The sequence below is a fragment of the Babylonia areolata genome, chromosome 15 (genome assembly GCF_041734735.1).
Source record: "Babylonia areolata isolate BAREFJ2019XMU chromosome 15, ASM4173473v1, whole genome shotgun sequence".
NCBI classification, from domain to species: Eukaryota; Metazoa; Mollusca; class Gastropoda; order Neogastropoda; family Buccinidae; genus Babylonia; species Babylonia areolata.
The window spans coordinates 9236323-9253018 of NC_134890.1; the positions used below are offsets into that span (position 1 = coordinate 9236323).

Below are 16696 nucleotides of genomic sequence, written 5' to 3' on the forward strand. Positions count from 1 at the left end.
GTTGTTCTGTCACAGACAGGTTTGAGACATGGTTGATGTTTGTTGTTCAGTCACAGACAGGGTTGAGACATGGTTGATGTTTGTTGTTCAGTCACAGACAGGGTTGAGACATGGTTGATGTTTGTTCAGTCACAGACAGGGTTGAGACAGGGTTGATGTTTGTTGTTCAGTCACAGACATGGTTGAGACATGGTTGATGTTTGTTGTTCAGTCACAGACAGGGTTGAGACAGGGTTGATGTTTGTTGTTCAGTCACAGACATGGTTGAGACATGGTTGATGTTGGTTGTTCAGTCACAGACAGGGTTGAGACATGGTTGATGTTTGTTGCTCTGTCACAGACAGGGTTGAGACAGGGTTGATGTTTGTTGTTCAGTCACAGACAGGGTTGAGACATGGTTGATGTTTGTTGTTCAGTCACAGACAGGGTTGAGACATGGTTGATGTTTGTTGTTCAGTCACAGACAGGGTTGAGACATGGTTGATGTTTGTTGTTCAGTCACTTTTTGTTTCAGTTCACGGAGGAAGGTGGCAGAATGGTTAAGATGCTCAGCTGCCAATACAGAGAGTCTGTGAGGGTGTGGGTTCAAATTCCGCCTCTCGCCCTTTCTCCCATGTTTGACTGGAAAATCAAACTGGGCGTCTAGTCTTTTGGATGAGACGATGAACCAAGGTCCTGTGTGCAGCACGCACTTGGCGCACTGAGAAAGAACCCATGGCAACAAGAGTCTTGTCCTCTGGCAAAATTATGTAAAAATATATCCACTCTGATGGATACGCAAATGAATAAGCATGCACTCAAGGCCTGACAGGTACGTTATGCTGCTGTCAGGCATCTGCCTAGCAGACGTGGTGTAGCGCATATGGATTTGTCCGAACACAGTGACGCCTCCTCAAGAAACTGAAACTGTTCTGTCACAGACAGGGTTTACACATGGTTGATGTTTGTTGCTCTGTCACAGACAGGGTTTACACATGGTTGATGTTTGTTGCTCTGTCACAGACAGGGTTTACACATGGTTGATGTTTGTTGCTCTGTCACAGACAGAGTTTACACTTGGTTGATGTTTGTCGCTCTGTCACAGACAGGGTTGATGTTTGTTGCTCTGTCACAGACAGGGTTTGCATATGGTTGATGTTTGTTGCTCTGTCACAGACAGGGTTTACACATGGTTGATGTTTGTTGCTCTGTCACAGACAGGGTTTACACATGGTTGATGTTTGTTGCTCTGTCACAGACAGGGTTTACACATGGTTGATGTTTGTTGCTCTGTCACAGATGGGGAAGGACCACCTGAAGACACTCTTCCATCTGATGAAGAAATCCTGTCATCACCTGATGCATCTGATGTGAGCAGTGATGAAGACGGGGATGAAACTGCACCGCACCAGGCAGATGACGAAGGACCAGGCTCCTCATCGTCTGATATCGTGGACATGTTGAAGAACGTTGTGGAGAAAGGTTTGTGGTGTATCTCTGTTTGTCACCATGTGTTTACTGGATTTTATCTGTGGCAGAGATGATTCTGTATATATTCAGAAAGTCTGTACTCTGAAACTTATGGGGTTTCAGTGGTTATATTGATCAACTCTTTTTTTTTTCTGCTGAAATGATTTTTGGTTGGTGTATAGAAATTTGATGGACTGGATGCATTGTCCTGTCCTTAAGATGTCAGGGAATTGGATGCATTGTCCAGTCCTTAAGATGTCAGGGAATTGGATGCATTGTCCTGTCCTTAAGATGTCAGGGAACTGGATGCATTGTACAGTCCTTAAGATGTCAGGGAATTGGATGCAATGTCCTGTCCTTAAGATGTCAGGGAACTGGATGCATTGTCCAGTCCTTAAGTTGTCAGAGAATTGGATGCATTGTACAGTCCTTACGTTGTCAGGGAATTGAATGCAATGTCCAGTTCTTAAGATGTCGGATTGGATGCATTGTCCTGTCCTTAAGATGTCAGGGAATTGGATGCATTGTCCTGTCCTTAAGATGTCAGGGAATTGGATGCATTGTCCTGTCCTTAAGTTGTCAGGGAATTGGATGCATTGTCCTGTCCTTAAGATGTCCGGGAATTGGATGCATTGTCCTGTCCTAAAGTTGTCAGGGAATTGAATGCATTGTCCTGTCCTTAAGATGTCAGGGAATTGGATGCATTGTCCTGTCCTTACGATGTCAGGGAAATGGATGCATTGTCCTGTCCTTAAGATGTCAGAGAATTGGGTGCATTGTACAGTCCTTACGTTGTCAGGGAATTGAATGCAATGTCCAGTATTTAAGATGTCAGGGAATTGGATGCATTGTCCTGTCCTTAAGATGTCAGGGAATTGAATGCAATGTCCAGTTTTTAAGATGTCGGATTGGATGCATTGTCCTGTCCTTAAGATGTCAGGGAATTGGATGCATTGTCCAGTCCTTAAGATGTCAGGGAATTGGATGCATTGTCCTGTCCTTACGATGTCAGGGAAATGGATGCATTGTCCTGTCCTTAAGGGAATTGAATGCAATGTCCAGTATTTAAGATGTCAGGGAATTGGGTGCAGGGAATGCAATGTCCAGTATTTAAGATGTCAGAGAATTGGGTGCATTGTACAGTCCTTACGTTGTCAGGGAATTGGATGCATTGTCCTGTCCTTACGATGTCAGGGAATTGAATGCACTGTCCAGTTTTTAAGATGTCGGATTGGATGCATTGTCCTGTCCTTACGATGTCAGGGAATTGGATGCATTGTCCTGTCCTTACAATGTCAGGGAAATGGATGCATTGTCCTGTCCTTAAGATGTCAGAGAATTGGGTGCATTGTACAGTCCTTACGTTGTCAGGGAATTGAATGCAATGTCCAGTATTTAAGATGTCAGGGAATTGGATGCATTGTCCTGTCCTTAAGATGTCAGGGAATTGAATGCAATGTCCAGTTTTTAAGATGTCGGATTGGATGCATTGTCCTGTCCTTAAGATGTCAGGGAATTGGATGCATTGTCCATTCCTTAAGATGTCAGGGAATTGGATGCATTGTCCTGTCCTTAAGATGTCAGGGAATTGGATGCATTGTCCTGTCCTTAAGATGTCAGGGAATTGGATGCATTGTCCTGTCCTTAAGTTGTCAGAGAATTGGGTGCATTGTCCTGTCCTTAAGATGTCAGGGAAATGGATGCAGTGTCTTGTCCTTAAGTTGTCAGAGAATTGGGTGCATTGTCCTGTCCTTAAGTTGTCAGAGAATTGGGTGCATTGTCCTGTCCTTAAGATGTCAGGGAATTGGATGCATTGTCCAGTCCTTAAGATGTCAGGGAATTGGATGCATTGTCCTGTCCTTACGATGTCAGGGAAATGGATGCATTGTCCTGTCCTTAAGGGAATTGAATGCAATGTCCAGTAGTTAAGATGTCAGGGAATTGGATGCAGGGAATGCAATGTCCAGTATTTAAGATGTCAGAGAATTGGGTGCATTGTACAGTCCTTACGTTGTCAGGGAATTGGATGCATTGTCCTGTCCTTACGATGTCAGGGAATTGAATGCATTGTCCAGTTTTTAAGATGTCGGATTGGATGCATTGTCCTGTCCTTACGATGTCAGGGAATTGGATGCATTGTCCTGTCCTTAAGATGTCAGGGAATTGGATGCATTGTCCTGTCCTTACGATGTCAGGGAAATGGATGCATTGTCCTGTCCTTAAGATGTCAGAGAATTGGGTGCATTGTACAGTCCTTACGTTGTCAGGGAATTGAATGCAATGTCCAGTATTTAAGATGTCAGGGAATTGGATGCATTGTCCTGTCCTTAAGATGTCAGGGAATTGGATGCATTGTCCAGTCCTTAAGATGTCAGGGAATTGGATGCATTGTCCTGTCCTTAAGATGTCAGGGAATTGGATGCATTGTCCTGTCCTTAAGATGTCAGGGAATTGGATGCATTGTCCTGTCCTTAAGTTGTCAGAGAATTGGGTGCATTGTCCTGTCCTTAAGATGTCAGGGAAATGGATGCAGTGTCTTGTCCTTAAGTTGTCAGAGAATTGGGTGCATTGTCCTGTCCTTAAGTTGTCAGAGAATTGGGTGCATTGTCCTGTCCTTAAGTTGTCAGAGAATTGGGTGCATTGTCCTGTCCTTAAGTTGTCAGAGAATTGGGTGCATTGTCCTGTCCTTAAGATGTCAGGGAATTGGATGCATAGTCCTGTCCTTAAGATGTCAGGGAATTGGATGCATTGTCCTGTCCTTAAGATGTCAGGGAATTGGATGCATTGTCCTGTCCTTAAGATGTCGGATTGGATGCAGTGTCCTGTCCTTATCGGGCAATATGTTGCACTTTTCAGGTTACAAGGATCAGGTGGTGTGGATTCACCGTCTCGCCACACAGAATGCCAAGACAAGACAAGGACAAGGTGAGTGTGGAATGGTTTATCTCTCAAACACTTCTTCTGCAATGTTCATGATTTTACAGAATGTCTTCAAGGGTTACAGGTTAAATTGCAAAGCAATGATGAAAACGTAACTAACAAATACCCAGTTGTTGTCTTCTGTGATTATGAAAAATAGCAAACAAATCCTTGGTGTGTTCTTTTTTAAAGTGATGAAAAAAAATCACAAGCAAATTCTGTTGTTGTTGGGTTGTTTTTTTTGGCAAATCCTTTTCTCTAAATCTCACGTGGATCAAGTTTTACAGATTATAAAGGATATTGTGAAAAAGTACACTGTATAAATGATTTAACTGCAGATGCACATATATATACACTCACCCCTGCCTACATTTACGCATGCATTCAATTGTATATATTGTCAGCATTAAATGATTCATATTTATTGTGCAGCATGAACATTCACATGGCAGCAATCCTTTCCTGTTGTTGTTTTTTCCCCAGAGACCGTAGTTTCAGTCCCCATTGTGCCACTGACGGAGGAGAATGAAACTGCTATGGAGGACCCTGTGTTCACCGACTTTCTGCAGAGACTGGGCCTCACTCCACCGGCCAGTGAACAGGTGGGACTTCTGTTTGTCCCCCCATACACCTCCCTGTGGAGATGACCCATTTGTCCGCCCCACTCCCGCCACACACCTCACTGTGGGGATGTTCCATTTGTTCCCGCATACACCTCCCTGTGGGGATGTTCCATTTGTTCCCGCATACACCTCCCTGTGGGGATGTTCCATTTGTTCCCGCATACACCTCCCTATTGGGATGTTCCATTTGTCCCCCCACATACCTCCCTGTGGAGATGTTCCGTTTGTCCCTCCACATACCTCCCTGTGGAGATGTTCCGTTTGTCCCCCCATACACCTCCCTGTGGAGGTGTTCTGTTTGTCCCCCCATACACCTCCCTGTGGGGATGTTCCGTTTGTCCCCCCATACACCTCCCTGTGGGGATGTTCCGTTTGTCCCCCCATACACCTCCCTGTGGGGATGTTCCGTTTGTCCCCCCATACACCTCCCTGTGGAGATGTTCTGTTTGTCCCCCCATACACCTCCCTGTGGAGATGTTCTGTTTGTCCCCCCATACACCTCCCTGTAGGGATGTTCCATTTGTCCCCCCCATACACCTCCCTATTGGGATGTTCCATTTGTCCCCCCATACACCTCCCTGTGGAGATGACCCGTTTGTCCCCCCATACACCTCCCTGTAGGGATGCTGGGGGCTCTTTCAGTAAGGATCAGTTTCCCCACCTTCTAGAATTCATGTGCTGGAAATTTGGCGTCTACATCTTTGACACAATTTTTCACTATATAAAGGAGATCCTTGTTTTGTTAAGTATTTCCCCTTCAGAAAGGACAGCCTTATTTTGTTCCAGCATTTCCCCCTAAGAAAGGAAAGCTTGATTTTATTAGGTTTTGAAAATAAATCCAGTATATAATAGGTAAGCCATGACAAAAGTTAGAAAGGAAAGCAATATTGTAATAAACTGCTAAGTATGATAATTATTAAATGTAAAGTAAGTTAGGTTTGATATGAAAACAGGAAGATATAGAGAAGCCATGACTTACATACTGAAGTGTTTTGCTTCTGTATTCTTCTGCTCATGATTTGCAAACTGTTTGACCCACTAACTTTTGCTGTTCCGGAGTCCTGTTCAGTATTCCTTAGTTTTCAGTTGTGCAAATTCAACCAAGCAGTTACTTCCTTCTCCCTCAAAGGATACTATCTGAAAGGACGGTGATCAAAGCTTTCAATGTGGTTAGGAAACAAAGACATAAGGTGTATCATTTGAACCGCGTGCATTACCATTTTCAGTGATGTGTTAGAACAATGAGTGTGGGGGGTATGTATGTATATGTGTATCAGTATACATGTAGTTTGTTACATGCATTTTTGGTTGGTGTATCATTTATGTCTTGTCTTGTCAATGTCTGATGTTGGATATTTTGTTTTGTGAAGCACATGGAGCAGTTTTTTGGATAGAGTGCTGCGTAAGTATCCATTATTGTTATTATTATTATTATGAGCATTTACGCCTAATCTTGAAAATAAGCCATAGGCGTTTACAAATAGAACACATGTAAATATCAGAAAGGAAAAATTGAACACAAGATACCAAACATCATTTTTATTATTGATATTTTTCTGGATAGAGTACTACATAAGTGTCCATTATTACTTTTATTATCATTATCATTATCACTATTATTATTAATAATGTTTTGGATGAACTGAGTAAGGTGCTGTGGAATTTCAGGAGATGTTCTGGAGAATTCCCGCCGAGCTGACGGCGGCCACTCTGCAGGTTGTGGCTGATGGGATAGAGCTGGACGAGGATGGGCAGCCGGTCAGCCCGGAGACGCTGTCTCAGATACAGCCGCTCAGACCCAAACCCTCAGCACCCAAGAAGAAAAAGAAGAAAGAGAAGAAAAAACGGGACGACAAACCTCGCAGAGCTGACAAGGAAAAGAGAAAGAGAACTCACAAGAAACCTGACGCCAAAGAAAAGAAAGAGAAGAGAAAGACGAAAAAGACGGACAGAGTTCAAACTGTGGATGTTGACGAGGAGCAGTCTGACCACAGTGAGGATGGAAACGACCAGAGAAGTGAGGTGAACAGAAACAGTGACAGTGATGGAGATGACGTGAATCGGAAAGATGGCAAGGCATCTTCTGCCTCACAACGAAGAGAAGCTTTGAAAGCAATGCTGGAACGCCGCAAAGTGAAAAAGGTTCTCAACCGACAGCGAAAACGGCCTGGGTAAGTGATGGAAGAATTCCACAAATAGCCATGTTGCTGGATTTGGATTGTGGTTTGGTTGTTTATTTGTGTATGTTTTGTTGTTGTTTTTCCCTCAGTGGATTAATTCTTAGTTGACAGGATATTGTTTCAGCCAGCATGAAGGAAATGAATGAATTTTTCCATCTACAAGGAGCTAACATTTTTTCTTTCTTTTTTTTATTTTTTTAGTAATGGTGATGGATTATTTTTCTGATTTAAACATTATTTGTCAGAAATTCTTCAGCATGCTTTGTCAGAGAGCTGAGATACTGCTTTGTGCAGCTGATCTCAGTGAAATATGTAGAATGAAAATACATGTCAGTGCCACTGGTGATGCAGATACCTGGACTGAGGCTGGCCCTAAACACAAAAAATGTGATAAAAATGCATGTGCTTGAGACTGCAAACATCATCTGAATTTATCATGAGAACTTGTGTGTGTATATATATGTGTGTGTATTTTGATGTAGATCGATAGATATATGAATATGGATAGATATATGCAACTTGCATTTCCAAAGTAGCCCCCAAACACTGTAATACTCTGACTCTGGGCCATCAATGCTGTGTAGTTTAAATAACAGAGATGCATAGACTATGGCCCCAAGTGCTGTATAAATTAGATATAAATGAAGTTGAAGACCATTGACTGTGTGTTCCCATTCAAGCAAATAGCACACTAACTCTGGGAAGGAGACGGTCACAGGCTGAAAAAACCCACCTCTGATAGGGATCAAACCTGAATCCTCCTGTTTGTCAGTCCGTGATGCTCATGTACAATGATTATGAACCCGTTACTGTTTACTTTGATCAGAGAGACAGAGGAAGACAACCAGCAGGCAGACGCCAGTAATGGAATATCTGCAGAGCCTTCTTTGTCTCCATCTCCTGCCACGGAGAGCTCGCCTCCGTCTTCAGGGAAGAAGCCCAGGAAACGTGTGAGGAAGGCACTGGACTCTGACAGTGACAGGTTTGTTCTGGCCCCTGGGGGTCTTTCAGTATCAATAGTATCTCCACCTGGAAATTCTGTGCTGGAAGTTTCCTCTTGTCTGTTGATCTGTTTGTTTCTGACTTCTTTCTTCCTTCACCAGTGTCTGATTTTTCTGCCTTCCCAGTCAACTTTGCTTGCTTTTTTTTCCCAGTAAGCCTTGACATTTATTTCTCTCTTTACTGCAGTCTGTGATGTACTATCAGTGCTGTTTTGCTGTGGTGATTTGGTAGTAATGTTATCAATATCAGAATGGGCATTTTGCAGTGTTATTTGCCTTTATGGCCTTTTTATCTATTTTTATCATGTGGCTTTGAAATTTGTTTTTTGCTTTTAACTCACTCCGGACGATGGAACGCTATAGCGTTCCTGATGTAAGGTAGCGTTCTGGATGACGGAACGTAAAATTTTTCCACGTTTTCCTCATGGGGTAGCGTAAGAATCGCAGCTACACTGGGCATTGCGAATGTGTCAAGGGTCAAATGGAAAGTTTCTTCGTGAGGTTCCTTTGCTTTTCACTTGCTGGCCAGCCGTTGACCTTGGTACCCCACATGACAAGCTAATCTGCATACGTATCGAAAATGGTGTCGCAGGCGATACAAGTGGAAATTTTTGGAGCAAACTAGATCACGACAGCGGCTTTTTACTGCTGCTGAAGTGATTAAAATGCTTCAAACTGAAGGTTTTGACATCGACGAGGATAATGAAGACATTGAATAAAGTATCTGCAGTGAAGAAAGCTACCAGCAAGAAGATACTGACAGTGACTCAGCTTCTGAGGGCTGTGAAGAGAGGGATGGGGGTGGGCGTACATACAACATGAGAAGAGGGGTCAGTGGATCAAGTACAGGGAGTTTCATTCAGTTATTTTTTGTTTTGTATTTTTTGTGATTTTTTCCCTAACCCTAACTGCATGGGAAAGCAAGGGAGAAAACTGTTCATCTGGAGTGAGTTGATAAGGGAATGATAAGCAGAAGGGCTGATTTTAGCACAGCTAAGTCTTACTTGCATTAAGGACCTAATGGTTAAGATAGTTTTTTTTATTTTTTATGAACAATGTTCATTTGCAGGTTTTTTTGTTTTTTCACATATAGTGTATTGTGTTTAAAGCAGTTCAATTTCTTGTTTAGTTGGGCAGGCCTAATATGATCCTGTGAGGGCTGTTCTTTCAGCAACAAAGTCAGATGTCAGGATTGTTCTGAAGAAACAGTTGTCATTTCAGTTTAATGTTTGCCATCTTGAAATTTTGAGACTGGAAATTTATGACTAGGGTCGATGTTTTATGCAGATTAGCATGAAATTATCAGGTTTAGGTTCAGCATCAGGATTCAAATTCAGAGTTTGATTGTAACATTGTCTGTTAGTGGTGTATCTGAGGGGTTGTTACGCATACGGACCACTTGTCAAATAAATTCTTCTATTAACCCAGTGGATAAAGAATTGTGTTTAATCACCCAGAAAAATAAGATTACTCCTGTATATGTTTCCATGGTACATTCTTGCCAACCATTACACACTTTGCTATATCAGGCTTCTTCACAAATGTTACACATAAAACATTCAAGACTATTTCACTGTGAATAGGACAGCATAGGTAGCACAAAGCCAGTGAAGTATATATTCTGGCTGTTGTTGCGTGAATCAGTTGCTTTTTCTCAGAGTAATATGAAGTTATGTTTTGAAGATGTTGAGTATATCACTTCTGGAAAGAAAGGAAAAAGAATCTAATATATACATCTTTTTAGATATTGCATGTGTATGTGGTTGGGTGCATTACACACAGAATGGGAATGTTTTGCCATATTCGTTTTGAAATTTCACTTAAGCATGATTGAGAGCTGACAACTTTGGTGTTGGATTTGGCATATCAAGGGCTGGTTTGGTATATTGATGGACGGGCACAATAGCCGAGTGGTTAAAGCGTTGGACTGTCAGTCTGAGGGTCCCGGGTTCGAATCACGGTGACGGCGCCTGGTGGGTAAAGGGTGGAGATTTTTACGATCTCCCAGGTCAGCGTATGTGCAGACCTGCTAGTGCCTGAACCCCCTTCGTGTGTATATTGCAAGCAGAAGATCAAATACGCACGTTAAAGATCCTGTAATCCATGTCAGCGTTCGGTGGGTTATGGAAACAAGAACATACCCAGCATGCACACCCCCTAAAACGGAGTATGGCTGCCTACATGGCAGGGTAAAAACGGTCATACATGTAAAAGCCCACTTGTGTGCATATGAGTGAACGCAGAAGAAGAAGAAGAAGGTATATTGATGGACAATTTTTTTATCTTGAATTGTTCATTGATTGTTCTAATGGCGTTTGTATCCGCCATGATGTATTTTATTACATGAATTTTTGAACAGTTGTTGTGTGTATCTAGTGACAGAGATAGAATGGAGATTGATGAGGACAAGGGAGACAGTCATACCTCTCCTGTCAAAAAACCGGCCAAGCATGTGAGACTGTTGGACTCGGATCTCAGTGGTGATGACGACGACAACAATGATGACAACAAAGAGAACAAGAACAGTTCTGCCTTGAATTACAATTCAGGTGAGGTTGAGGTTGTTATGGTGCTTGTCTTGTCAAAAGTGAGGTAGGGGTAAGGGGGGTTGGCAGCACTTGGCATGTCTAATAAATACATTACCCCTGCTTTGATCGTAGTATCGGGACCAAAAGAATGAAGTAAAGTCATTTTGTTGCACATTGTATTGGGAAGGGAGAAGGGGGTGGATCTTTCAGCCTTGCAACTGAAAACTGAACCAGTGAACAACTTGTCTTCTGACATAAACGCATGTCAATCAGTTTCCACCAGGCATTTCTCAGGATGAGACACTGTGACAGAATCGGTTAGACGTTGGACTTTGGGTCCTGTCTTCACCAGTGATCAGGGCTCGAGGCCCTGTGTCAACATGGTTTTGCGTCCTTGGGAAAGGCACTCTGATTTTCCTCACTCCATACAGGTGTGAATGGATACCTGGTTTTGGTCGGGGAAGGTTAAAATGGTGGAAGGAGAGGATTCCTGTTCCAAGCAACAGGTATAGTGGATATGAATTCACTGCCCTGATGAGCATAAAAGTCTGTAGGACTGTTTACCTTGGCTTGGCTCAGCAGCCAGGGCATGGTCTATAGTCAGCTGTACGCCTCAGTTTTTGTCCCCACATGAGGCCCCACCCTGACAGTGACTCCCTACCAGCACAGCTGTCCCAACATGAGGACCCACCCTGACAGTGACTCCCCATGAGGACCCACCCTGACAGTGACTCCCTGCCAACCAACTGTCCACACATGAGGCCCCACCCTGACAGTGACTCCCTGCCAAACAACTGTCCACACATGAGGACCCACCCTGACAGTGACTCCCTGCCAACCAACTGTCCACACATGAGGCCCCACCCTGACAGTGACTCCCTACCAGCACAGCTATCCCAACATGAGGCCCCACCCTGACAGTGACTCCCTACTAGCACAACTGTCCACACAACATGAGGCCCCACCCTGACAGTGACTCCCTACCAGCACAGCTGTCCCAACATGAGGATTCACCCTGACAGTGACTCCCTACCAGCACAGCTATCCCAACATGAGGCCCCACCCTGACAGTGACTCCCTGCCAGCACAGCTGTCCACACAACAGGAGGACCCACCCTGACAGTGACTCCCTGCCAGCACAACTGTCCACACAATAGGAGGCTGTATCCCACATGGCTGTCCACAGGGAGTGGACCATATTCCACACTTTTCTTTACACTTTGTACCCAATCAGTGTAGCTGTACTGCAGTTTTTGTAGGCCTGCCTTACAACAGCTGACTGCACTGTCGAAACATTCTTCATACATAAAACTTGCATGGCATCATCAAAAACAAATTCAGTCCCATTGAAAACTTTGGCAAACAATCTCGAGGATAAAGCCAACAAGGTAAACGCTCCATTTGAGAATACAACTGATTTGAGAAAGGGAAAATGAATGTGCCCACTTGGATTGGAAATGTCCATGCTCAGTCCAAGGAAAGCTACATGGTGTAAATCAGCACTGGGATACAAAGTGTTAAACTTGTATTGAAACTTAAGTTCAGGCCTCATTGACACAGTTTGGTTTTGGCTCATGCGTGTGCCTTTTCCTGCGTGTGTCAGGTTATCTTTTTGTGTTTTGGTATTTTCTTTCGTGTCTTTTTCATTTTGATGTCTGTTAAAATAGTGTGATTTTAGGTGGGGAGAAAATACATGAAGAAAGTATACTTTTTCATGTGTATGTTTCCTTGTGTGCGAAGTTTGACAATGGAATCTGCTTGATACAAGTTCTAGCAGACAAGAGAAATCTCCTTTTGTCAATGATATACTGACAGTAGTGTTTTGCTTTTGTGATTAGATAGTAAAATTCTGAACACTGGGATAGGCATCAGCTGTTCATTCTGCAGTGTTGTCTGCCTGTATGATGTTTTTGATTGCTTTGAAGTGTGTTTAAATCTTTATTTACAATTTTTTAATGTGAGAATGATAAATAAAGTAGGACTGATGTCCTCAGCACAGTTTTGTTTTATTTGCCTTAAAGGAACTTAATGGTTAAAATAATTTGTCAGGAACTGTTGTTTTGCAAGTAGTATTGTTGATGTTTTTCCTCAGATGTGACAGACTTTTATGTGAAATCTTTTTCTTTTTGTTTGATATATATATATATATATATATATATATATATATATATATATATATCTTTTTTTTTTCATATAGGCTCGAGCAGTCAGCTGGACAATAAGCAACAGTGTCAAATATAATTCTGTGTTATGTTTCAGACGAGGGAGCAGGAATCAGCCAGTCCCAGTCTCAGTCCCAGTCCCAGGGGTTGTTGGACTTTGGTGATGACAGCGAGGAGGAAGAGAAGAGACAGAAGGGAAAGGACAGTGGTGATGACAGCAGTGACGATGATGATGTTCCCTTGATGGTTGGGGTGAAGAGGAAAGCTCAAGCTCCTGGTAATTTGGCTCTTCTTTCTCATCACTGTTTATTTAACTGTTTTATTTGCATTCTGCATGCTTTATACAGGTTATTCTTGTCTGACACATTCTTTAACTGTAAAAGGTGTTATGAAACAGTGTGTGTGGTGCAACTATCCTCTCAGTATGAAACGTGTTCTGATTGACTGCTGGGATCTGCATGATATCAAGCCGAAGCATTATACAGCTAGCTCCATGTAGATCCTGTTCTGGGATGTCCTTCTGAAATCTTTCAGTTCCTGAATGAAATAACTGTTTTAAACTTGATATAAATTTGACATTGACTGAAACATATGGCGAAATTGGTTTTGAATTTTGTTTTTATTGACCTTTTAACACTTTTGGATTCTCTTGAACTGGTTTTAAGAACTGGTAGATGTTCCTCCCTGAAATGGCCCCTGTGTGGTCAGTTAAGCTGAGCAATATGACTTGATTTGATTCAGTTAATAAAAATATTTTTCTCTATTCTTTAAAATGTGTGGGGACAAATAACACACAAATACTTCTAACATCAATATGAGAAGTAGAATGTGAAAACTAGAAGCAAGATGAAAAAAAGAAAACAAAATTATGTCTTTTCTTATCATTCATAGCATTTGCTGTCCAGTTTCTTTTTTCTTTCTTTTATTTTATATTTTTATTATTTAAAAAAGAAATTCATTCCTTATTTGAGGATATGTTTTGTTGTCGTAATGTTTAGACTTAGGAAGACTGTGCAAAGTGCATGGGAGGAAAAGGTGATCAACCTAATGCATTTGCTGTTGCTTCATTGAAAACTTTAGACAATGATAATCATAAACGTTTTCATTTTTTAATACAGCACTGTATTACAAGTAGAAACAATCGCTAACACCTTATTGAAACCAATGTTTAAAATGAGTTGAGTAAGCACATAAAATGAAGAAGAAATGTTATTTTTTCAGTCATAAGAACACTGTTGTTTAATAGTATAGCAGCACAGTTCACAAAATCTATGACGTAACATACTTGATGCAACAACTACACTACAGCATAGATACACAATGAGGAAGTGGTTCAGTTTCTTTAACACATGATGCAGCAACTTCACTACAGCATAGATACACAGTGAGGAAGTGGTTCAGTTTCTTTAACACATGATGCCACAATGAGGAAGTGGTTCAGTTTCTTTAACACATGATGCCACAACGAGGAAGTGGTTCAGTTTCTTTAACACATGATGCAACAACTACACTACAGCATAGATACACAGTGAGGAAGTGGTTCAGTTTCTTTAACACATGATGCAACAACTACACTACAGCATAGATACACAATGAGGAAGTGGTTCAGTTTCTTTAACAGACGGTTTTCGGTGTTTTTTTTCCCAGAATCCTTCCCAGCCACGATGTTGTCCCAGGGACCACCTGGCTCCGACGATTCCGACCTGGACGATCATGTGACACTGGGAACTTTGAAGAAAAGGCGCAAAGTCATCAGTGACGACGAAGACGATTGAAGCAGAATTTTCATGTTGCTCAGGATGAAGACTGCTGTTGGAAAACCGGGAGAGGCCTTTATGAAAAGAGATTGTGATGTTCAGTTAATTCAAACTGTTGAATAACCATTTGCTGGTATTATTGACAGATTATGTTAATAGTTTATGCCAACATGAATGATGATTCATATTTTCAACAGTCTGCAGATGTAATTATGGTGAATCTGCTGCACTGGTGATGTTATAAAATGTGTTTTTCTTCACAGATGTCCAGTTTATGTTATGATTGGGTCTGTATTTCCCGATGTTGATGTCCAGTTTTCATAAAGTGACTAGGCCTTTGTTCCCAAATGTGAAGTCCCGACCTTTGGCCCACTTTGAGCATTGTACCAAGAAACAGACTGGCACTGATGAGCCTTAAAAAATTGGCAGTTCAGTTTGCAGTTTACAAATTTGCTGTCGCTGTAAGAAAAAAAGAAAAGAAAAAAAGACAAGTCAGTCTTTAGTTTCAAACTTTGCCGTCATTTTCTGAAAAGACAGCTTGATCTTGAGCATGATCCATAGGTGCCACCATGAGGACCCACCTTTTTTTTTTAGTGCCACAAAGTACAACACGAAAACATTCACTTTGCTGAAAAAAACAAACAGTATGATGGCAAATATGTGGACAATATCATTTCAGTGAATCACTAATTTGGGGTGTTTTGTTAAGCATTTGCTAGTTTGTTTTGGTCAGAAATACTCGTCTGGCCTAGTCGTAAATGGTTTTCAGGGCACATGACTGATCTAAACAAGTCACAGTATATTTGAGCAGCAATTTGTATTTTGAGGGGGAAAAAATCAAGAATGATCAGTCTGAAAATGTTTGTGGTTTTGCATCAAGGCTTTATTCACATGTGAAAATGTATCATTGCACTAAAAGTGTCATCCATGTTCGTGACTTTATTATATGTTCTGCTTATTGGTTACCTTACTGCAGAGAGGGGGTTGGAAAAATTATATTTTGAAGGATACTTAAGAAATGGATTTTGGGTTGGCACCCAAATACACATGCTGTAGCTTCCTAAAATGACCACTTGATGTGCAGTATCTAAATTTGAAGTGGTCAGTTTGAGTAATCCACTCATGCATCTAAAAGTGGACCAAAGGGGTTGGCAGGTCCACATCTTACACAGATGGTTTCCCTTTGCTGTGGGATTATGGATACAGCACATCGTCATGGAGCAAAAGCTCACCGACAACGTTTGGCAAAGTAGTGCTGTAGTGTACCTCTCTATTGAGGGAGGACCTTAGTGTTTTCACTCAATTTTTTGTTTTAATGCGACCTCGCTTATTTATGTATTCATTGCTTGCGCATTGTTGGTGAGCTTGTGCTAGGCCCCATTACCCATAACAATTTTTTGTTTGAACTGCAGTTTTGTCACCTTGATCATGTGGGACATGTAACCTCTCTCAGGAAGTAGTGGGGAAAATAAACAGAACGCAGAATGGATGTGGGTTGTCTATTGAAATATGAGGGGGAAAAATTACTAGGGGGAGGAACAGCCAATTCATAAAGTTGGGCTTAGTCAACGCAAATTATACTAATTAACATGCGAGAGGAAAAAAAAGAATTTTGTGACTAATTTTATTCAATTTTAAAAAGACAAAAACATGACAGGTTTACAAACATTTTATTTTTGCTCTTTTTTTGTTTGGTTGTTTTGTTGTTGTTGTTTTGTTGTTTTTGTTTTTTTTGTTTGTTTGTTTGATGGAGGAAGGCCAATGCACATCTACATATACTAAGTCCAACTTTGTGAACTGGCCATTCTTCCCCAGAGAAAATCTCAATATTTAAACCTTATTGATTCTGACACTGAAGTGCCCCTCCCCACTTATGTTCAGAGAGGGGGTTCAGGTGTGGGTGCTGGTCTGTCTCCAGGGAGAGTGGTTAGGAGTGAAGTGAACATGCCATTGAAAACTAATGACACAGTAGCTCTCAGCCTGTGTCTTTTTAATCTTGCACACAGATGCCAGATGAGAACCACTGAAGTGGTTTCAATGACAGTACAGTGTTAACCCACCCAACCTCAGATTTTCC

General features: G+C 41.7%; 1 protein-coding gene across 1 annotated transcript in view; it reads left to right on the forward strand.

Moving 5' to 3' along the window:
* Window positions 1–16294, forward strand: part of LOC143290410 (protein timeless homolog) — a 79496-nt gene extending 63202 nt beyond the window's left edge. The window contains exons 28-35 of the mRNA XM_076599824.1: window positions 1279–1461; window positions 4306–4374; window positions 4852–4970; window positions 6660–7162; window positions 7998–8153; window positions 10549–10721; window positions 12960–13139; window positions 14510–16294. Of these exons, the coding sequence (XP_076455939.1) occupies window positions 1279–1461; window positions 4306–4374; window positions 4852–4970; window positions 6660–7162; window positions 7998–8153; window positions 10549–10721; window positions 12960–13139; window positions 14510–14637 (1511 nt within the window). The 3' untranslated portion in view covers window positions 14638–16294. The remainder of the gene's footprint in view (window positions 1–1278; window positions 1462–4305; window positions 4375–4851; window positions 4971–6659; window positions 7163–7997; window positions 8154–10548; window positions 10722–12959; window positions 13140–14509) is intronic.
* The last annotated feature ends 402 nt before the right edge of the window (window positions 16295–16696 follow it).